The following is a 24,152-nucleotide window of genomic DNA, read 5'->3' as shown; positions in this document are numbered from 1 at the left end:
GCAAACAGGAGCTTTTGCCTGGATTTTCAAAGCAATAAAAGGATGAATGCCCTAATACAGTTTCAGTGGGTCTTCTGACAGTCCACAAATGGTATTTTGAAGTCCACAACAAGTTATGTTTGGGCTTTAATCTTCAGTATTTACACAGGCCTTTGGGCATAATCAGAAAATACTGCTAATCATATCAGAAATAAACATTTTATACTGTCAAGTGAGAAAGCTAGGAGTAAGCATTCTTCTGTGGATCTTGATTTACAGTAATAACAAGAAGTATATATGCTTTTAATGAAACATTATAATAATTTAAGTCCTTTGCAGTTTATCTGTATTTAAACATGACAAAATGAAAGAGTACAGTTTGGTAATTCTAAATGTGTCTTAATTGTTTACCACAGTGAGGTATCTTTTTCTGTGAGGTTCCTTACTTTGCAGCCATGAGGAAACCACTGATTTGATATTGAGTTGTAGTTCTCCCCTTTTCCATATTGACACAAATACATCGTAAGACCACACATTCTTGAAAGAACAGTTTATTTGAATCAATAAATTTTTAAAGTTCTTAATAATTTACTGATTTAAGTGCATTTGGAGGGGAGGAGGACATGTTCTAGTGGTCACATTAGCAACTAATACACAGCTAACTGTTGAAGGAGAACTACAAAATTGATAAATGTCATCTCAGAGGTTATTATAAATACAGCTGCTCATTAATTTTTAGTACAGCAGCCTTTCGTCTGGAAATGCTGACTCATTGGAATCAAAAGTTTTGAAGAATCCAAGAAAACTTGGATAAATGTTTCCTAACAAAACTGTCTGCTAAACGTGCAGCCAGGGAGAGCTTCCAAGGCAGACAGTCAGAGCGCTCATCTGGGAAATTCAGATTTCTGCTCTGCCTGGTTCTCAGTCAGAGGGCAGAGTGAGATATTTCTTTTCTCAGAGGACTGGCAGGACCACCAGCTCACTGAATTTGCAGGAATTTTCTTTCATTTAGATATTAAGTGTAGGTTTAACTGATGTATGTTAAGATGTACACACTGGATTTTTAAGCACATGTTTCTTAAAAAATCTTTGCTGCTGGAGAAGTGGACAAACACTAGCAGTTCATGGTGCTGTCATTTTACTGTCCAAACAGAAAACAAGGGTCGCTCTGTAAGGAAAAGTTATCTTAATCTATTAAGAAGCAGACAATCTTGGCTCGCTTGAGCTGATGTTGCTAAAATGCCAATTTCCTCAGCACAAAGAGCAATAACCAGGAAATAACAAGGTCTGCTATCATGCTCTTTGTCCTTTCACTTGCTAGAAAACACTTTCACTCTCAGCTGGTTTCCTCCCAGAATCACAGCCGGCACAGCAGGGCCCTTGGTTGGAAAAGGGTGGGGTCCTGGCTGCTGTGCTGCATGGCTGGATGCTGATGTGTTGTGCTGATTTGTAATAATTTACGTGCTGCATACTTCCATACGTGATTCCATAATCTCAACTATTACTCTATTAAGTACTGTAGCAACTTGTAAAGGGCGGGTGAAAAGTGACCCCATTCTCGACTTCATTGTTACAGAGAAATTAGGAAATTCAGAGAGCAAAAGAAGCTCTGTGCAGGGATGTAGGATAGTCGTGGTGCATTTTTCAGGATGAAGCTATGAGTGTTGGATCTGGGGTATGCTGCGAGGATAATGTGAAAAAATGTAAAAGCATTCCTGTTCCTGAATCTCAAGAAAAACATAGCCTTAAATAAGACTGCCACATAAATAAAGTCTTGAATCTTGTATGAGAAACTGAATAAAAATAAATAAGTTATGTTCATACAAAGAATAGTTTCAAAATTCCTTGACCATAGAAAATATTAATTCTTATAAACGGAGTATCTCTTAGGAATTTTGTTGAAGTAAATAGATGCCTAAAATGGAGATTCATGACTTTATTTGACAATTGTACCAGCTTCTCATCAATCCTTTTAGGCAAAGCCAGAATCAAGTTATAAAAATTGACCTTCTATTTATCTTTGCAGTTTAATCATTTGCAAATTATCATTCTTACTGATAGCATTCATAATAATCTACTTGTGTAAGCATGTGTACATTCCACTGAGTGCATTTTTGCCGTTCATTTAGGATGATTAGAAATTACTGGGTTGAGTATTCTGTGAAAGTTTTACAAAATGTTTACTATGACTTTATGCAAGCATATATAGAAACCAAGATATTGCTTACATTTTTCTCATGCAGTGGTGTTATTAAATTGAGAAAAATGTCATTTTTGGCTGCAGCTGAATTTCGATTTATCTTGTATTGAATAATTCTAACTTTTGAAATGGCAAGTCAAAAGGGGAAAATAGTTCAATGTTAAATAATACAGGAATATTTTAATTAGTATTTCAGGAGTGAGATAGAATTTGGCAGTAGAAAGAAAACATAATAGGTACATTTTGGCTTTTAGGATTAGTAACACAGACAACAGTCTGTGTTAAGTCATTGTATCAAGTCATTCTCTGTTATCTCTATTGTTACAAAATCAAGGATCATTTTTTAATTTGACTAATGATGATACAAGTTAGAAAGTCAAAAATACCTTAAAGCCCAATTGATAAAAGGGAGATAAATTAAAATATGTGAGCTAAGGTGAAATTAAACCTCCTTAAAAAACCCACAGCACAGGGGGAACAGAGCACTAGGGTTACAGATGTTTGGGTTTGTTGGGTTTTTTTGAAGAGACCACTGTTAAGAGTCATGGGCAGAAATGAATTTGCGTCTTTTAGTCCCTCTAGAGTGCTTTCCTTAATAGCACTGCTTTTCTGCTACTTTACCATAGAAGAGCTAGAAAGACTCCGTGCTAATTCTCCAAGATCAAACATCATTCTTCCTCTTACCTTACACTAATTCCAGAGGACCAATGGGTCCTATGAGTACTTTTCCTGTAGTTGCTGTGAGGATGGTGCCTAGGATAGGTGCTGAGGCTGATTAACAGAGCAAAGATTCACTTACGTAAGAAATCACAGAATTATTTTTTCCTCTACTTTAACTACTGCAAATTTTCTCCATTTTTTTATCAGCAAGGAAACACAGTTATGACATTCTCTACCAGATTAACTGGATGACCAATTGGAAATTGTGAAGAAAGAGGAAAACAAATTTTCAGTGACTACATTCACTCCTTACGTAGTCTGAGATGCTCTTGCTTGTCTCTTGCTGTTCGTTTGTTTTCTCCTCAATACTTTACATTGTTAAAATCTGAAGATAAACCATCATAACCAAATTTACATTTTTTTTCCCTTTTCCTTTAAAATAATCACAAAATCTGCTGCAGATTTTAAATGAGTTGCACACACTAATGTGGCTCAAGTGGAATACTTTCCACATTAAAACTCTTTGTTGATTGAAAGGTCTTTAGGATATCAGAAATCAAATTAAGAAAGTAAAAGTTTTAGATTTCCAGAGAAAAATAATTAAAAATCACTCTTTCATGTAATATTTTTTTGCAAAATACAGTCAAAGTCACAAGACAGCATCAGTCAGGGCATTTTTATAATTGCCGGAGGGTTAGCTGTGATGGTTGTGAATTCTTGTCAAGTAAGGAATTAGTCATTAAAACTGACCTTTTTTCTTTCAAGTTTTGAAAGTTTGTCTCAAGAATGCCTAATTTCCTGTTAGGAATATGTATTTTATTCTTTTTCTCCTATTCATATTATTTGGAAAGCTTTATTTCTCTCCAAACTCTCCTTTCTCCTTCTCCCTCCAGCTGTATAGTGGAATAGATTACCACTTTGGAATAAAAACATAACCTCCAATCTACTCCTCCTGTTAGAGTAAGGTGATTTTTAACAGCACATGAAGTAAAATCAAAATCACATTGAAAACCTATATCTTGCTTGAGAACTAGCATGATAAGGAGAGAAGGGAGCTCCCCACCTGAAGAGAGGTTCTGGGATATATATTTTTTAAAAATTGAATATACAGCAATTTCATGACTGTAAGGCGCACCGGACTATAAGGCACCCTTTTTTTTGCAGTGAGGGTCCGCCCCCAGCTCCCCCCACACGATTGCTGGCTGAGACCCCACCTCAACCCGGCAGCCATGGGCCCCAGGGCCCGCCTGTACCCGGCAGGGGCGGTGCCGCGGGGCTGGGGCATGCCCGCCGCCCCTCCATGCTGCCTCTCCGGGGCCGGGCTATGGCTGCCACCCCTCCATGCCCCCTCCACGGGGCTGGGGCATGCCTGTATAGGGGCAACCCCACCTGCATGGGGCCGGGCTATGCCTGTGGAGGGGCCATCCCGCCTGCCCAGGGCCGGGGCGTGCCTGTGGGGGGGCCATGCCGCCTGCACGGGGCCGGGGGGTGCCTGTGGAGAGGCCCTCCCACCTGCACGGGGCCGGGGCGTGCCTCTGGAGGGGCCGTCCCGCCTTCACCTGGCAGCCGCAGCCCTGCCGGCTCCGCCCGCAGCTCGCAGCTCTAACTTCCGGGTAGGCAAATTTCTGAACTTTGTGCATCAGATAAGGTGCACCGGACTATAAGGCGCACTTCCGGGTTTGGGGGAAAATTTTAGTCAAAAGGGTGCGCCTTATAGTCGTGAAATTACTGTAATCTTTTTTAAAATTATATATATATATATGTTTTATTTTTTTTTCCCTACAGTTCAACTGGAAGGTCAGAGTCTCTTTTCTGATACAAAGGATCTAGTCATAGGCTAGATCACAACCACATCCCAGGAGCTTTACAAATAGGAGAGAAATTAAATATTCTGTAGGTTGAAATGTGTCACTGATTCAAAACTTTAGTGCCACTTGAGTGTGGAACCTAAGCACATTTTTGACTAGTGTTTCAAAAATGTCTATTTCTCCAAAGGTGGGAATATTACATCTGATATTAATTGAAGTACAGACATGTTCTTCAGGCAACTTCTCACAGAGGGTGCATATGTAGATCTAAGAAGATTTTTTCCCCACAACCTGTTCTTTTAGCATAGAGAAAAAAACAGACCTGGACCAAAACAGTCACTGCAGTGAACATGTTCCCATCATGTGTTCTTATTGTTCTGGAGGATTTGCTCAGCTGCAGGCAGATGTTTCTAAGTTTATTGCTTCTCCTTCTACTGTCTTTTTTGGTGGCTTATCCTCCAGAAAGGAAAGAAACATTTCCCTAGCATCTTCCTTGTTTGCTGTTTCTCTCTGTCATATATACTACCTATCCTTGTCCTAAAGAAGCCAGTGAGAAACTTCTCTTTGCAACTTTTACCCCTTTTGTCAGGCAAAATCCCCAGTTAGGCAATCATCTGCTCCCCAGGATGTTTGGGCTGGAAAAGCTGATTTATCTTTGGCGATAGCTACTTGGTTTTGTCCTAGAACACCACAGTCTTAAGTATTATGATTCCCTTTCATTAGCCTGTTGCCCACAGTTTCAGTGATTTGGGGAATGTGACTCAAATATATGAAGTTTAATACCAAAAAAAAGTTTCATAAGCAGAACTTGTTTTCCAGATCATCTCCAAAAACCATTATTGCTACATTTGAAACTTTCTTTACTTCATATTTTTTTCATTGCTGATACGGCTATAATTGCTTTTTTATGTTTGTATGGGAGAAATATTCTCAGTTCAAATTTGCACCATTATTAAATTGCAAAAGAATAACACATCATCTAACCATATACTTGACCTACTCAGGCTGAATATGCCAAGAGGGACTTGAATAATTTCTGTCCAAAGCATTACCCAGTTGTTCAATCCAAACCACCTCCAAGAACAGGTATTTCCAGTAGAGTGCTTGTACTTCTGCCAGCATGATTGCCTTATTGCAGTATTATTTATGTTAAATACTGAAATAGGACTGTTACAAAAATCCCCCATTTCTTATAAAATCATGGCAAATTCACAGAGTGTATGGTCCAGACTGTTCAGAAAAAGTGAGATGGAACACTGGAACTGACTGCCTTGATAGAATATTTACAGTAATTTCACTATTATAAGCCGCACCATTTTGACTGAAATTTTGATCCCATCCCGGAAATGCGGCTTACACTCAGGAGCAGCTAATATGTGAAAAATTTTCTGACATTTACAACCCCGGAAGTGCAGCCGAGGTGCCGAGCTGAGCACCTACCAGTAAAACCTGGGATTGCGCGATTGTTATAAATTGGTTACTCTGTTACGCGGCGTGTGGAGGCGGGCTCCATGCCGGCAGTGCAGGGAGCGGGGGGGAGGTGGGGGCTCCGTGGTGCCATCCCCATGGCTTGGGGGGGAGGCAGGTGCTCCCTCCTGCCAGCCCCGCGGCCCAGGGGGGAAGGCAGGGGGCTCCCAACCCGATCTGCCTCTGCAGGAGCAGGCAGGCTCCGTTCCCGCCTGCCACCACGGGGCAGCGCTGGGCCAGAGCGAGCGAGCCCAGCGGCAGCAGCGTCCGACCCTGAGCGGCCCTGCCGAGCAGCAGCGCTGAGCTGGGCCTCCTGACCCCATCGGCAACCCCGAGCGGGCCGAGCCCTCACAGCCCGAGCCGAGCCAGTAAACCCTGCGATCCTGCTATTCTGTTACTATTTGGCAACTTTGTTGCACGCGGGTCCTTGCTGCGAACGACAGAGCGGCTTATAATTGGGTGCGGCTTATGTATGGACAAAGAACTAAATGTTTGCCAACACCCAGAGATGCGGCTTATAGTCAGTGCGGCTTGTATTCGTGAATTTACTGTAATAGTTTTCAACTAGCATTGAATAGTTAACAAAATGGATAGTAATACAGTGGGTTTCCCTCTTTTTATAATTCTACAGTGATCTGGATAAGACTGATAATTTTTTTTTAAAATACTTTTTAAACAAAAGTCTCAAAGACAAAATGAAACTCTTGAAGAAAAAGCAAAGGCATGAAAGGTATTTATTTCTTTGGACTCTCATATACTTGCCCTGGCTCTCTGAGTGATGTAAGCAAGATATATAATCCCAGATAAACATAACCATCTGAAAAGTGAGCAAAATGATTCCATGTAGAGCTATGACATGCTTCAGTTACAGCTGAAATACTTTGTGACCTATGCTTCAGTAATTTTGGAAGAGCACATCAGTTTTTCTTGCTGTTTATACTTAGAAAGTGATATGGAAAACACTTGTTTTCCATGGGATATCAACGTAGAACTTGTATAACTTAGTAAAAATACATTTTTTTTCATACATCATAAGAATTCTGACTGGTTTTGTAAAGCTGAAGAGAATGGGATCTCTTGTCCCATTATTTAGTAATGTGCTTGATTTCTCTCTCTTAGAAGTTTTAACTCCAAGTCAATTAAAGCATAGTCTGTGCATTTGCAACTGATGTTTTCCTTGGGCAGTGCCCAGGGAAACCTTGGACACCCCATCCCAGTGGTGTCTCCATCTCTTTCCTACTCCTCACACTGGCACAGCTGAGCTCCCACGCCAAGACTGAGACAGGGAGGGTGCCTGTGAAGGACGCTACCTTTCCTGGGCAGTGGCCTATGGGAAGAGGGAGAGAATGGCCATTTTCAGGAGCTGCTCCATATGGGGGGTGTGTGATTGCCTTTGGGGAAAGCCAGGAATGGCCTCTGACATTTTCTGGCTTGGGCATCCCAGTGGTTTGGCATGACAGCATGGGAACCCTGAGTTAGACTGGAGTGTGACTGGTTTGTTTTACAAGCCATTAGAGAAAAGTCCATGCATCCACAAATAAAGTGCATGCTTTTCTTCAGAGACTTTTTAAGTTGTTAGTGCTGACCCTAAATGCTCTCGATGGGGGACAGCAGTTTGGATGCTGAATACGCAAATAGATGTGCTAATCATGCTAACTTTATTTTACAATAGATTTTTTTTCTGATTTTTCTTAAGGTCTGAGATGAGTAGCAAAATATGACTGATGAGGGAAATACTTTCAGATTTGAGCACTTTATTTGTTGACTTAATGTTAACTAAACTCAAAGATGGATGTGCCTACATCTACGGTTTATGACATACAGTCTTGCATCTTGCAGTCTTTATGATTTATAATCTAATGATATGGCCACACAGCTGCTGTTTTCTGAGGTATGTTAGATAATCTGTGGTTTTCCAACTTTGTTCCTGGAAATCTTCATTATGAGCAGGTAAGCATTAGTTGCTACATGTGAATAGTTGCTGATGTGGCTGTAAATCTGCAAACAGAAAATTTCCAAGTCAGAGAATTCGGCATATTGCAGTGTACCAGATTTATACTGCACTAATGGAGAATAATTTTATATTTTCAAAAGAATATTTTGATTGTTCTATAAGTTGCCATTAGAATTTCTTTATTTAAATTAGCAAACAGATACACAGGTCACTAACATTTAAAAACTGGCAGCTGTGAATTATGTTTGCAAGGAGATATATTTTGAGAACTGAAATTTTGAAAAGATAATTTTTTTTATGTGTTGATATATGAAAACAATGTGTAAATATAAAATTTAAATTGCAAGATGTAGAACTGATGAGTGAGCTTGATAAATGTCACAATTTCAGCAAAAGGTTTAATAACCATTTTGTTCTTGTCACAGGGAGCATAATATCTGAAAACGTGATGTTAATTAAATTACACCTCTTAAATTCATACAGCATATGAATGCAGTGTATCTGCATTGAACTACCAAGATAGAGTAGGTATTCTGACCTAGGATTTTTTCCACATTGTAATCATGCTTTTTGAATGATGCAATTAAGCTATCAGAAGTTCACTCCTGTGAAATATTTGCATTTACATTAGGTTTTTGCTCTTACACTGCTACTGTTCACAGGTTTGAATTCCTCACACACTGATCAGGTGTAATTAATCTGGCAAAACTTTGTGATATACAACTTGTGTCTGTCTCTGAGAAAAAAAAAATATATGTAACTGTTTGCAACTTTGCTGTAAAAATTCTTGGGATGTTTTTTAAATATGTATCAACTCTCTTTTTGTAGCTTTTACTTAATAAAGTAAAAGCCTATTTTATTTAATGATATTCCATCGTAACTTTGTTGTCCTGTTCTGCTGCAAATTGTTTTCTACCATATTTTTAGGAACTCAATGCAGTTTTACTTTTGGAAATGTTTTGTTCAGTCATCTTACCTGAAGCAACAGGAACCATTTAAGATCTTTGTTGAAATATATTGTCAGTTCAGCTAGCTGCCTAATCTTTGGCATCTATTTTAGAATGAGTCTTTATAATTTATATAATTTAAACATGGCAAATACAATATTCTGGCTGCCTGTTGCTTTACCAAAAAACCTAAAATGTCTCTTGAGTCCTGCTAGCCAGTTTACTTCAACAGAAACAGATATGTTTATCTCGTTGCTTGCTTCTAAACAGAAAACGACTTTTCAGTATTCTCTTGATAATAAATGTCTTGCAGTTTACCAGCTCATACCATTAGAAGTATATGTAGTAATGAACCAGATAATAATTGTGCATCAAGGGGCTATTAGCATTGACTTGTAATTTAAAAGTGTATCATAAACAAGATGATCATGGATCAATTACTGACAATTAAACTATGTTTATTTATGCTATTTTAAGGTTTGCTTGCAGACCTACATTTCATCTTCATGTGTGGTGTAGTTATGTGCATGCTGTAGCTATTGTTAATCAACTGGAGCAGTGTATTTGCCATCTTGTTTCTACTAAAAATGTAGAGAAAAGGTATTCATAGTTGTCCACAACAGTCACCATCAACAGAAGTGCAATTGCTGTGGTACAAAAATGCTGGTTTAGGAAGCCAGCATTTTCTCTACATTTTTAATAATTGTTCAAGGGGGCAGCAGCCTGCTCAGGCTGTGTTGAGTACAGTTCTGTCAGTGTGCTTACCAGCAGCAAACAACAGGTTAAAGCCTTGCCCCATCTGGGATGTCAGAAGATGCTAACGACCACTGGAACCTTGCACAGGAGTTTATGTACAGTAATTTCACAATTATAAGCCGCACTTTTGTTCGCAGTGAGGATCCACGTGCAACTTTCACAAAGTTGCCAATTAGTAACAGAATCGCAGGGTTTACTGGCTCGGCTCAGGGCCGGGCAGGCTCGGCTCGGCGCTGCCCTGCCACCTGGGGCCATGCGAGCGCCGCTTGGCACGGGGCTGCTGCGAGCTCGCACTTCCAGGTTGGCAAATTTCTGAACTTCGTTCATATGTTGGCCGCTCCAGAGCATAAGCCGCACTTCCGGCTTCAGACCAAAATTTTAGTCAAAATGGTGTGGCTTATAATTGTGAAATTACTGTTCTTTATAGGTTCAAATTAACATCAGGGTCCCATTGCACCGAGTGCCTGGGAGCACAAAAGCAAAATGTCCTCCAACCTCACTGAGATTTGCAGCAACCCACATGTGCTCAGTGCAGTCATTTTGTGTGGGAAGCATCCGGTGCCCAAGGATAGTGCTAAATACTCAGCTGTGTGGGGAAACATTAAGAAATAGAAACTGTATTAATACAGTGCATTGAAGAGCCAGTTAGTTAAAATACTTTTTTATTGTCAGGTTTCAGTATGATTTCTAAAACTCAATGAATGTGTTAGGCGATTCATTTATATTTTTATAATGATTCTGAGCAAGAAAATAATATAGCTTATATAGGAGATGTGACTTTTGAATATAAGTCACAAAACTTTGGTTTGTGGATCATTATTCTCTTGTGAAGATCACTGCTCTTTATCCACATTGTATTATAGTTTCATGTAAAGAAATCTTTGTCAAAAATTATTACACTAGCAAAAGTATAATAAACAAAAGGCTTTATTATTTAGTTGCCTTTTTAATTGCAGCATTAATGCAGTTTCAAAGTGTGGTCCTGTAAAAGGCAAATCCTGAAAAGCAAAGTTCTTATATGAATTTCCTCCTCTTACACAATGAATCTGTCATGAACTTATCTGTATAAATAGCTTAAAAATGTATATCAAATGTTTAATTAAATTATATTGCATTAAAAATAAATCTCAGTCTTTAAAAGGTAGATAAGGAAGCCGCAGCTTGAAAACAGAAACAGCTCCATATGAAGAAGTAATTTATGTTTAACCTAATGTGCCATACAACAAGTGTGACAGAGTTCTCCAAGTCAATGCCTTTTTTTTCCTGGAAATAATCAGCTTTTCCATTGTGTATTTAAATATGTATTGTTTGCTTTAAATGTTGATATTGGATTATTTTGCAGTGTTACAGTTTGGACTTGCTACAGCTGATCAAGAATTTCACTTCTGGTGTTTACATACATTTTCTGGTTTAACTGCCAAAAAAAGTCTTTGATGAAATTAATGAAGAATGCTCTTTACCTCACTAGTGTATTTCAAGTTAAAACATTGAAAAAGCTATGGATTAATAAACAATGGGTCAATGGGCAGGTAGAGAGGAAGAGAAGCTTGTTTAATTAAAAGTAACTACTGGTGATTTTACTACCTTCAGTTCTCAAAAATTTGTGGTTGTTTAATGGCCGTAGTCTACAATGCACCTGTTCCTGGCATTCTTCAAGAAGGTACTTAGAGTGTTGGGAATAAATTTTACGCTTTTGTTGTCCAGCCATCTTTTTCAGTCATTCACAGGAAGCAAGAGGTCAGAAAAGACTGAATGTCTGTGGAATGGAATTTCCCTAGAAATTCAGAGTGGTTGCTGCTAGACTATGTTATTTTTTTCTCTGTTTCGTTCTGAAGCTGGTTGGGTTTTGTAACAGAAAACAACAAAAACCCTTGTCTGACTTGTCTTCACATTGTTTCAAGGCCTCACTCACAACTAGCACATATCTGTCAGGTTTTCTCTCCATATCCAGCTGAATTAAATTTGTTCCCCAGCTGCAATGTCCAGCAGGTCCTTTTTGTTACTGTGCAACCACTCATCTTGCAGGGAGGTTGCCGATGGGCTGGTGGTGGCTCTGGCAGGCTCTGTAGCCAAGTAGTACCTGAAGGAAAGAGAAGGGAGAGAAGATGCAGGGAGGCTTCTTGGAGTCTCACCTCAGTTGTTGCAGGTTGGAAGGGTCCGATATCAATGACCTCAAACTCACAAGTTCTGTGTTTTACTTCAGGTAGGCAGTGCTGCAGTTGGTGGCAGTTTGATTTTAATTAATCCAAAGAAATAGATTTCCTATCATTTCTGAGACAAGTGTAAATTATTTCCTTCTGTTTAAGGAGCTTTGGCAATATTTGCCTTTTAAACTGAAGGAATTACCTAATTTTATTAGCACCCTCAATTCAATTATTTTACCTCATGTCCCTGCTTCAGCATCATTTGTTGAGATTCATTAACAGTTCTTTGGCAATCATAAGACACTAATCATCTGTTTACAATATTGATTAGCAACTTTCATGTTAGATTGCATTTGAAGTGAGAAATAATCCTGCAGCAAATAGTAAATAAAAGACTGGGAAAAAAGGGAAGAGGCTATCTTAAGCTCTATAAAGTATTTTTTCAGGTACCCTGGAAACATCTACATCCCAAACAGTTGGGCCCCCTTAGTGACTTTCAGCTCTGAATTCCAACAGAATTTCCCATCCACAAGTTGCCCATCTAGTCATCTATATTCGTAAAGACACAGATTTTTGTTCCTATTTCTGTTGACTTCTAAGCTGTTTCTGAGTGGTAAAAATATTTACAGGCTAAGAAAAAAATGCTTAGCTTCTGATGCCTCAACAATTGTTACTGTATATACCTTCCTTCCATGTTGTACATGTTAGGATGTTATTATCATAGTTCTTGAAAATTGTGTACTCTTCAGAATGGAAGTTGAGAATCAAATGGTAGGAACTAAAAATTTTACTTTTCTGAAGTTGCTAGCTAAATTTCTTCTAAATTAGTTTGAAAAGGTTGATTTCTAGGGCTCATCAGCACTAGATTTGTGGAAACTGGCATTAGAAGAATGTTGAAATTATATAAATTGCAGCTAAGATTTACTTGTATTACTTCTCATAGCTTTATTTAGATACCTTAATCTTAGTGAATAATAAGATAGAGTAATTCTGCATCCATAAACGTTGTAAGCACATCTTGGAACTATGGGATTCCTTTAGAATATATTACTTTCAGATAGTCAAAAGTACTAGTTCATGCAGCTGTATCCAGTCATTTCCCAGTACTAAAAAGGAACAAATATCAGATAGAAAAGACATGTTTTTGCTTTTCAGAGGAAATCCTTACCTGTATACATATATCTATACTTGTTGTTAATTAGAAGAAGAAGTTTCCTGAAACTCAATTTAGTTTAGCCACAGAGATGTAGTAAAGACTTGTATTGCCTTTTCCTACTATTATAAATATTTACAAATGAGTAAGTTAGTGTGCTGAAGCTAGGTTTTTGCACATGGATAAGGACAGGAAGAAGTGTCAAAAGAAGAGAGATAATGGTGAAGAATTTAGATAAAACTTGGGCAGAGGAGTAGGAGGCTAAATAGATCTGACAGCAGCAGACTGGCTTTTCCATTACTTTCTGATACAATTATGAGAGTCGCTAAAGTTGTGGATGCTGCCCGTTTGTCACATGATGTTGCCAGCATTTATTTCCGAATCAAATCTATAAAAGGAAATGAGAGTTCTCTGTCCTTGCAAACCACTTGTCTGGTAGGAAATCACTTACAAATAATAAAGTGCATATTAGAGCATGAAATAGTTCCTTGATGTATGACCTTCAAAACTGGGTTAAGGAAAACAGTTGAAGCGGGGAGTAGTAGAAACTTCTTGTACTGGAAGAATTACAGGCTGCAGTCCTGTGTTTGTAGAGCTCCCTGGACTCTTGTCTTCACTCTGAAACTGTATTTACAGAAGCAGCAGGGGTTCCCTAGGGGCAGGACAGGAGAGCTGCCTGGGGACAGGGAAGAGCTGCCTCCCCTCAGCCTTGTACTCCACTGGTTTGACTTCGTTGGGGGAGATCCTACCCTCAGAGTAATGACAACAGAGGCAGACTTGTAAGAAAGGCTGAAAGGAACTTGAATAGGGGGTCAGGTTCTCAGTATCAAAAGGTGACAAAGTGGACATTTAGATTTATCTCTTCAAAGCAGCAGGTGAGAATTAGCTTCATGGTATTCACTACTTGGTGAAATAACAATCCACTGGAGAATCTCCATTTTTTTGTACTGATTTGTGCCCAAATATATTGTGGCATGGAATAGAAGATTGCCTTACTATACAGCTAATGCAAAATGTGATCTTATACAATGCTACTTGAGATTTATAATCGGGGAGGATTCGGATCCAATTCTGCCATGTTACAGCATGTAAGTTCTTGTTGTTGACCAGTGTTTTGAAAATAAAATTCTTGATAATATTTCTTTCCTCAATTTCCTCATGAAATGCCTCAATTTTACGACTTTATAGTAGGTGTTTAACAGCAGCACCTCTCAATTCTGTAACAGTCCCTTTGTCAAGGGTTGCAGAGTGATTTGTACATACTCACTGACTGGATGTTATATTGACTTAAAATTTAATATGGTGTTCATTGCAAAGGCACAGGAGTTTAATGATTGCAGAACCAGAAGCAGTAACGAAAGTGCTGTGGGCTGATTTGCCATGCTTTATTCCACATGGACTGTGCTCTCTCTAGTCTTACCTAGTCAGTTTAAGAAACAAATTTTGGCATACAGAATCTGTACATTTTCATGGTGCTGTTATTGCTTTCAATAAATAAACAGCAAGCAAACATCTCCCAGTACAGGTGACGTACAGATCATGTGTTTTTCAGTAATTTTTCCAGTTTCAAGGCTCAGTGCTCTACAAAGACAACTGTGTAAGCAGCATTTTGGTAACAGGGATAAATCACCTGCTCCCGATTTTTTGTCAAGTCGTTACATATTTTTCATTCTTTCTGCATCTTCTTCAGCACTTGCAATTAATTTCATGCTTTGTCATCATCTGTTGTCCACAAAAAAATTCTCCTTGAGGGAATTATAACAGTACCTACATTTTTCTTTTCGCAAGTGCTTCAGAAATAGAAAGGGCAGCAATGTTGTAAGATTGTGTAATGCATCTTTAATTGCTCTCACAAATATTTTGAGAGGTGCTTTTTTTTTTTTTTTTTAATGAAGAGCTTTTATGTACACTCTAGGAGAGGTCCTGACTTTCCGAAACCAGCATAATTTCAAGGAAAAGAATGTGAGCTTTCCATCCTTGCCACATTTTTAGGCACTATATACACTAAGTAATTTGCTTAAATTATCTCTCCTTTTCTTAGTTGAGAGCTTGGTGGCCCCTTAAAATAGCAGGTAGGCAGCAGTGTTCAAGGATTTGAACAGACTGAAACTTGAAGTACACAGTTAAAATGGAATCTAGAAGACTGAATCAGAGGTTTTTGGTTTTAGTATGGTAAAAGTTTTGTTGTCTAGCTCAGAAAAAGAGCTCTGCTATTTAACAGGTAGCGAAGGAAAAACATGAAACCGTTCTTTGACTTATAAGGTATTCTTATTTGCAAAGCCTATCCAAACCACAGCACTGGTCTCAAAATATTATGAAAACACAAAATCAATCTTATCATTTTGCTAGTATGATCTAAAGACATTTCAGACCCTTTTTTAGTGTTTGACAGATACAAGTTTGAACCATGTATTAATATATTTCTCAGACCTTGCAGATGAGTTTTGTGATCTGTGAAAGTTGAACTTGTTGATTTCTATAAAATAAGATGGCAGATGGAACATGTTTCCAGCAGGCAGAAATAGAACTGCTAGGGCGATCAGGCTGATCCCTCAGCTGCGCACACTTCTTGGAAGTTTAGTGTAGAGTAAGAGCTTAAAAGTGAAGTCACAGAAATATTTCAAGAAGGGGATGTAGAATCTATCTCTGCTGATTGCGAGGTTTTTGAACACTGTTGGTGAGCTCCACAATTGATACATTTTGTCTAATGGTATTACACGGTGGCATGTGGTAACTGTATGCTTCTATAGATTTATAAGTGCTGTTTGTTGGCTTCTTTCTTTATACTTGCAAGTCAGATAAGATTCCCCTAGGAGTTAATATACTAGGTTTTTTCCCTTGGAATGTAAGATGTCCCAACACAGGTTGTGCTCTGTGAAGGCAGTATTTGCCATCCTCCCATGTTCAACTCTAATGAGTTGAAGTTATGCTTAGTGCAGACTGATCATGCTTGAAGACTGTTGCATCTGGCCTTAAAAAAAGGCAAAATAATTCCAATGAAAATAGATAGGATGTAGATCTGGATGTATTATCTTGTAATTCTCTTTGATGGATCTGAAATTAGGTCTTGGAGGAGGGTTAGAGGCCAAACTGCTGCTGTGCCTATCTGAATGAGTCACTAACTAGCAGAGTAATTGCATTGATTATTGCACACCCACAAATTACAACAGAAAATACTTTGCAGGGGGTGGAGGTACTTTTCCTAAAAGTTTCTGTATAATTAATCTACTGTAAGTGCAGGTGCTTTAGGAACATCTGAACCCTACTGTTGAGCTTGGTCCTTGCGTGCCAGTTGGCCACCTCTCCCTACATGGTTGCGGTGTTTCTTGTGCTATTGCTTTGGTGCAAATGAAGATTTTGACAACGCTACTGTTGGGGAAGTTCAAGTTATGTATTCTGCTTTTGTTTTTAAATTGTAACTGTTTGCCTATCTTCATTACAGACATTAGGAGTTTGAGCAGCTGCATTTTGTATACCTACAGCAAAACAGCTCCCTTGTTAGGCAGAACATTTCATAAAGGATTAAGGAGAGGTGACTGAGCCATAAGGGACACTTTTAACTCATAAACAAGAGGTTGATTATCAAGAGGCAGTACTTGTTTGTGAAAGAGGTAACTAAGCAGGCTTCCTTCTCTCTTGGGTGCCTTACCTTGTAGTTCACCCAATCATTAAAGCCATTTTTTTTTTTTTTTTTTTGTTGACACATCTTGCATTTGTACTCAGTAGATGTTTGGGGATGAAGAGCAATTTTAATAGAAATTAGTTGCTACACTTGGTACAAGCAAACCAGTGATAATTGGAGTCACTGGGGCAGATTTTCACTCGCTGTTTCTTGCAGGTTTCTTAGAAGATCAGTTTACAACCACCTCAGTTAAACGCTGGGTTAGGATTCAAGTTTAAAGTCAGGCTCTCAAAATGGGGAGACTGTCTACAGTGAGCAGAGACTGTAGAGGCTTACATGAGAGTCCAGGATCCACAAAAGTAGTTTTTGCTTCGTAACGTTAAATTCCAGATGTTTACTTGGCTCAAATAGAAACTTTTAAAAATTGCCATTTTTCTGTTACTTTGCAAGGTTTACGCTGCAAAACCCAACAGAATATTGATACACTGACCAGATTTGTGGTGCCTGCCAGGGCGGCAGCAGACAGCCCCAGGAGCTGTGAAGGTTTCTGGAACATGAGGGAGAGCTTGGCTGAGCTTCCCATCACCCACGGTGCAGTCACTTTGATCATCCCCTGGGCACCGCATGGAAAAAGGCTTCCTCACAGCTCTGCGGGAAGAGATGAAAGTGCTAGGTTACAGTTCTTCCTCCCAGCCACTTCTCCCACACCACGTGTCTGTCTGTCTTCTGCTGTAACAGCACAGCATCCTGCTGTTTGCTGTTGCTGTCATACTCTGTGACTTGGGCTGCAGACTGATGGATCTGGTTTGGTTTTAACCTCAGATTTGGTAGAGAAAAAGATGCTTCGAGGGGTATTGTTTGAATTGCCGAGTCAAACGTGCCACATTTAGAAAATCCTGCAGGTAGTTTACCCATACATCCTTCATTTGACTCCACTAGGTTTCATTCTTATGGTAATTACAATGTTTCCCATCAGTTGTCACTGTTTTATTCCACAAAATGTTTCCATAGTTCAGTGGATGCGAGACTGGGACTGCCTGTATGTGTATTTATACACATAACCCCTGCACTATGCATTGGGAGGTAAAAGTACCCTGCTCGGTAGGGAGGCACATAGCTCCCTTCCTGTGTGAATTAATTCTCTGGATCATCTTGCACTGTAGTTGGCACTGGAAGCTGGGGAGGTGTTAGGTGGGAATTTTTAATGTATTGTGTGATTTACTTTTTGTTTGGTTAAGTACTTGAGAGAAGAAGTAGTAACTGAAATTCAGAATAGAAGTGATGACTTCATTTCACACCCACAATGGCAGAACTATGAAAATGTGTAACATTTGACACTTCTTTAAGTGGTTGTCAGGTAATCAGACAGTTTTAATCTGTGTTTTAGATGAGGAATTGTCTTACAGTCCTGACAGTCCTTAGGAGAATAAGAGCATAAATTTTGGCTTGAGGGAAATTGACTTCACATTGATCTAAGCAGTTGTTTTCATGTTTACAATATACTAACAGAAGTAGAAAATATGGCTCTGGATGGAGCCTTCTACATTCCACTTACTGGGAGACTGAAAGGTGATATCAGGATAGCTATTAAATTTATGCTTCATGCAGAAGGAAGGCAGAAAGAATCTTAGTAGAATAAAAATTGTATTCCTGACCTAACATGAACTTTTGTAGTTTGTAAAGTTCTTTTTTTCAAGATACTTGAAGATCTGTTCATGAAGATTTGTAATTGTTTAATCATCACTAGTATTTATTCCAAATTTAGGTATATAAAAGTGAAACAAGTCCATTTCTTAGCTACTTGAATTTTTTTTGTAGGAGTTATAAGGGGGAGGAGGTTTCTAAGGTAACCTACCAGTAAATAAGTTTATTTCCAAAATAAGGGAAATTGCATTTCTAGACCAGACTGTAACTTCTAGTAAGACAAAGTTGAAAAATAGCACCCTGAAGCATAGCTGTAGTACATTGCATTTGTTACCTGTATTGTTTTCTTGGAATGCTATGTATGGGAATACATTGAATCAGGAAATTTTTCCCTGAATTAGGTGAGTAAAAATATTTTTACGAGACCTTTCAAAACACACTAAAAATAGCCTATTGTTTAGATCAGTGATATCAGCTCAGGGTGTTTTTACGTTTATGTGCATCTGAGCTTATTTTCTTCTGAAAATTCAAAAGTAATCATAACCTGCTTTTGGCTCTCATGATTTTTGGATGACATGTGATTATTTATAGCAAAATGTATCTGCTAGTGAGAAGGAGGTTCAGAAATGCAGAGCTGAGGTTTTGGATTGTCTCAAGAAGAGTGGAAAATTTCAAAATAGTTTTATATTAATAAATATTTGAGATGTTGCGTGTCACATCTTCATTTTGATGACATTCAAATATCACATCAAGGTTTTGTATGGTCTAGTGGTCACTAAAAATTCTTAGATAAATGGTGTAAATTAATGTGTGCAATGTAAAAAGTACCTGCAATTCATGACACTTGTAACTAGCGAGATCTAAAGCATTATAATTTACTTCTTTAAAACTCCAATTAAAATACTACATTAAAAATATATTGATTGTTTTATTTTATATGTATATTAATAGGTGCCTTCATCCCTAAGGAAGAGTTTGTTTAAAGCAGCTGTTCTGTTTGGTCATGATGTAGGTGGTTTTCTGCTTTCAGGCACAGAACATTATTTCCTGGTTCTCTTCAGTATGATAAATATTTTTAGTAGATTTTGGTAACTTTGATCTGGTAGAAGTCAACTGCATGTGCTTGCAAAACACAGTGCATCGGATTACCAGAGTGATTTACCATGTCCCTGATTTCTGTCCCAGTCAAGGTTTCTTAAAGGACCTGGTTTGTGACTTCTAAGGGCTGTAAAGCCACTTTCCAGGAGTCACACCTTTAAGAAAATCTTAGTTTGACCAACTCAGAATGTAAGCTACTATGGTCACAGCTTACTCTTAAAAGCCTTATTTGTGTTTTCCTGACCTAAGGCAGCATTTTAAAATGTTTTAGTCCATCTTCCCTTACTAGCTGGAGCAAAGATGAATTCTCTGTTCTTTGAATTATTTTGGCTTTTCCGCATGACAGGAATTGTCAATTGTTGCTGCCACCCCAAGGATACTGCAGCGCCAGAGCAGGTGCTGCAGGGCAGGCAGAGCCCAAAGCCCACACCAGAGTCTGATTGCCATTGAGGTGGCCACAATGTGGCTACAGCAGGAGGAAGAAGTGACAAGCATTGGGATTCATAGAAGTAAGTTTTAAGGATTGAGAGGAGGGGAGTGATTGTTGGAAGGCTGCTCAGGCAGAAAGGTCTTGATTGCAAGGGTTGAAACTGATGTGGTAACCTCTGTCTGGATGTTCCCTGTGATGGAGAGGGGGCTGGCACCCAGACATGTTTGTCATGTGCAGAATCCTCCTCTGTGCTTGCTATGGGGGGCCTTATGTAGATGAGCAGAAAAAATACTGAGGAACTTACAGCAAATGAGAGAAGGGTGAAAAGCAAGTGAGAAGTTGGATCATGGTGCTTGGCACCTTGAAATGAAACAGGATTTTTCTGGAAGGCTTTAGTCACCTGGGAAGGAAGGATCGAGTAGCTAGCTGTGTGGGAGGCAATTTGCAATCAAGTGTACTCCTCTGCAGTAGATCGGTACATTCTAATGAGGGAAGTATATTTGCTCTGTTTTATATGATTTGCTTAGGACTAGAAGTCTGCAAGTCATTTTAAATAGACTGCTTTGAGACATAATGGTCAGGTGGAAATATTTGAAGCATATGATATGGAAACCCTGTATTTATAACATATTTGTAGGGTGTCAAGAAGCTGAGGTGAAATTATTGCCTCTTTTTCAGAAGAGATTTTTAAAGAGTAAATAAAGCTCATACAGAGGATGTAAAAGCAGAAGTAACGAACCACTATAGCTATGCAACTTTATTTATTTATTTGTTTGTTTGCTTATTTACTTTGTTATTTACATTTTCAACTGATCTCTCAATCCATCCCACCCTTCAGAATAGGATACCTTTACTCTGACCTCTTCCTCATTCCCTCCCCTTCCTGTAGCCTCTGTGGGGCTGAATGGTTTTTCCATGTTTCTTCTCCTTAGAGATGGCTTTCGGGATGGGTGGGAATTCCCATCCTGGATGGGGAGAAGGAGAAGGCAGCCACACTGTGCTCAGACCCCACACCTGCAGCAGTGAGTGCCTGTGGGAAAAAAGGATGGGAACACTGAGGGGATGGAGATGCTTTAGGGCTGGCTCCTTCTGCCTTAGGACCTGACACTTCACTCCATCTGCTGAGAAGGCAGTGCTTTTCTTTGGCCAAAGAGGCCAGCAATTGAGAGGCATTCAGGAATGTTCCATAGTTTCTGATATTTATCATTTTTACTTTTCCAGTTCTTTCTTTTTCTTATAGTCATGCTCTGTCTTATGTGTGTTGGCTTTCTCCTTCTACTTTAGTTTGATATCTTGTCCTTTCTTGAGCTTGTTTTTGCTTTTTTCTGCTGTAGGATCAGAGAGTTTATAATAGCTGTAGCATCATTTCAAAAGGTGGATCTACAGATTTAGAACAATCATTGCATAAATTATTAAAATGACAAAGGCTAAATAATAATGTCCTCACCAAGTGAAGAAATAAATTTCAAGGGCAGTATAAGCAGCTGCCAATATATAGTGTTGCTTCCTCTCTTCATCCAAGACTTTCTGCAAAGGTTTCTCATGCCTACTTTAATATCTTCTTTTCTGTAACATTTTCAAAACTTCATAGAGAATGGAATTTTCCGTCTTTCTACATTGTGCATGGTATAGTTGGTTAAAAAAAAAAAAAAAACAACACAAGGTTTTTAGTCCTGAAAACATAGGGTGAGAGACTGGCAAGCAATTTCAGAAAAGTTTCAGAATTCAGATGTTTATGCAAAATTTTGACAGAATCATGAAGTGAATAGTAGTATTACACCCATTTTACACAGAGCCAAATTGAACTGTGGAAAAGCAATTTGTTAGGTTTCACAAATTTGTGACTAACCAAAGGACTCCAGTGATTTATTAGCAGTGTTGAGGTGTTAAGAAAACAACTTCTGTGTTTGAGTTGACGTATTGCTTTAACAATTTTGTTCAAGGGAGGAAAGAACCATAAAATAAAGGAAATACTAATTCATCTAAACATGCTTCATTTGAATTTAGAACGATGTAGCTGGAAAAACTCTGTTACAGTGTCACTTTCCAGTGATGATATAACATAAAATGGACTCCTAGCTTTAAAACAAGCTGGATCCTTGAGTCTCTAGAGCTGGGGCTGGAGAAACAAAGCAGGCAGGGTTGGACCTACCTCTCTGTATGTGTGTGGCTGTGGCTTCACCGGCACCAACAACAGCTTTGGTTCCTCTTTCAAATAATTCTGAATTAAGCTTGCTGGCAGATACTTCTGGATTGGGTAGCCTGGGATTAACTGCTAGGAAAAGCAAGTTGTGCCAGGCAGCTCTTTGGAGGATGCAGTGTTGAGCAAAGACTCTGAAAGTCATGCAATCAAATTATTATATTGCATGAGAAAATACCAAGTAGCGGAAAGTTGTGTTTTTCAGGAAAAATTGCACAATCTTTTTAAAGTTACAGTTTCTTTCTCTGGAAAGCTAATGTTTATAGCTGAGCGGCTTTTTGCATCACTTTTATGCCTTTTCCATGACAGAAGCATAAATTCAATTAAAAATTAAGTAAACATGCTTCTAGGTAACTTGTACTTACAGTAAGTTTTATATATGGACTGGCATGAATTTTGAAGACAGTCTTCATTATATATCTTGTTCTGGAAACTCTCAGCAGCCATATGTTTTGTATATTTTATTGCCATTTTGCTAATAAATGCTTATAGCTTTTCTTCTGTAAGTGTATAATCTATCATTTTGCAAAACATAAAGATTGGGGGAAGGAACAGCACAGTTTGGGGATTGAAAAAACTGAGCAATGTTCTCTGATTTATTTCATTTCCAATTTTCAGGAGTTCTTTGAACATGCAAAAAAGCTCTGGGATGATGAAGGTGTAAAGGCATGCTTCGAGAGGTCAAACGAATATCAACTGATTGACTGTGCGCAGTAGTAAGTATTTCTTTTTATGAAATTTATAGCCAAGAATGTGATTGTCTGTAACAAGTTAGAAAATGTATCAGTGAGATTCAGGATCTTTGCAATGTAGGAATTAATGTTTTCTTTCTCTGTTTAGGTGGAGCATGTATAGCAAAATTAATTTATTATCATAGTTTTCCAGTATTATATAACTAAGTATTTGCATCTAATAAAGAAAATTATGAAAAATCAGATAACTTTAAGTATCTTTATTCCACTCAAAATTGATTTACATAAAATCATTTCAATTGAAACTATTGAGCTGGAAAAATGTTGAGTCAATCTAAAGAGAATCCTTTGTTTAAAATTCTGAGACCCAGACAGTGCTGAAATTGCTCTTTCTTTTAGCATTCCATTAAAACCTCTGAGACATTTACATAACCAGATGCATACCTGCATTACTAATATATTTTCTAGGTGGAAAAAATTATAAGCAATATTTAATTAAAGACAGTGGTACATTTGGTATTCTATCCTCCAAGTGAAGTGGTAGACATGTACCTAACACAGTCAAAATATGTAAACAGGTTCAGTCTGGTCAAAAATGTTCTGAGAAGTAGATTGTGAAGGTGCCAATCATAAATAGATAGTGCAGTGATGAAAACCTGTTAATCAACAAATAGTCTGTTAACACTGCAAGTGCTACAAACTCAGCCATCCTGAATAGTTAATACAGGTCTGAATTAGATTTCCTTCGAAAATATGCATTTCATATGAACTACTCTTGCGAACATATATACTCATACAGTTGCTGATATGTGATTTAGGGTTTTCAGAGAACATGCTTCAATGTGTTATGATTTGTCTAATTGGCAGTATGGTCAGCAGCAATGCCACAAGTCTGTTCTTACACTCAATGTTTTATTTTTCTCTCCTCTCTGCTCTCAATGCTGAGTCTGAGGCACAGGAATAGGTCTGTGTCACAAAAGGACTTTTCGTGCTTCTGCCACAGTGGGGAATTTCAGTGTTGCAGGCCATAGTTTATTTTCCCTCTTTCCTGACCATTTTTGGGAAAAAATGATTCATCAGCACGTGGAAGTGAGGGAAAATTAGATATGTGCATTAAGGAACTGATTTGACCTCAGTGCGTTTACCAAAACCTTGGCATTTGCTACAGTCCAGAGTAACTGGAAATTAAAGCAGTGGTTGTACACAGAGAGACTTAGACAGTTGTCCTAGATTGTAATCAGTGGGTTTCCTCTTTGCCCTCACTCACCACCACCATAGTACAGATCTGAGTTGTGCTTGCTGAAAAGTGCAGACTGGCTGTTTATCTTATGTATTCACAAACTCAAATAAAACATCAGACCAAGAAAATAGAAAAACAGTACATATTGAAAATGCGTG

General features: G+C 38.5%; 1 protein-coding gene across 4 annotated transcripts in view; it reads left to right on the top strand.

Moving 5' to 3' along the window:
- Positions 1-24,152, top strand: part of GNAL (G protein subunit alpha L) — a 184,993-nt gene that overhangs the window by 104,181 nt on the left and 56,660 nt on the right. For all 4 annotated transcript variants that reach the window (XM_033068731.2, XM_042779660.1, XM_033068741.2 and 1 more), the window contains exon 5: positions 22,681-22,778. In XM_033068731.2, the coding sequence (XP_032924622.1) occupies positions 22,681-22,778 (98 nt within the window). The remainder of the gene's footprint in view (positions 1-22,680; positions 22,779-24,152) is intronic.

This window comes from Catharus ustulatus, chromosome 1 (assembly GCF_009819885.2).
Source record: "Catharus ustulatus isolate bCatUst1 chromosome 1, bCatUst1.pri.v2, whole genome shotgun sequence".
NCBI lineage: Eukaryota > Metazoa > Chordata > Aves > Passeriformes > Turdidae > Catharus > Catharus ustulatus.
This window is presented reverse-complemented; position numbering and strand designations above follow the sequence as displayed.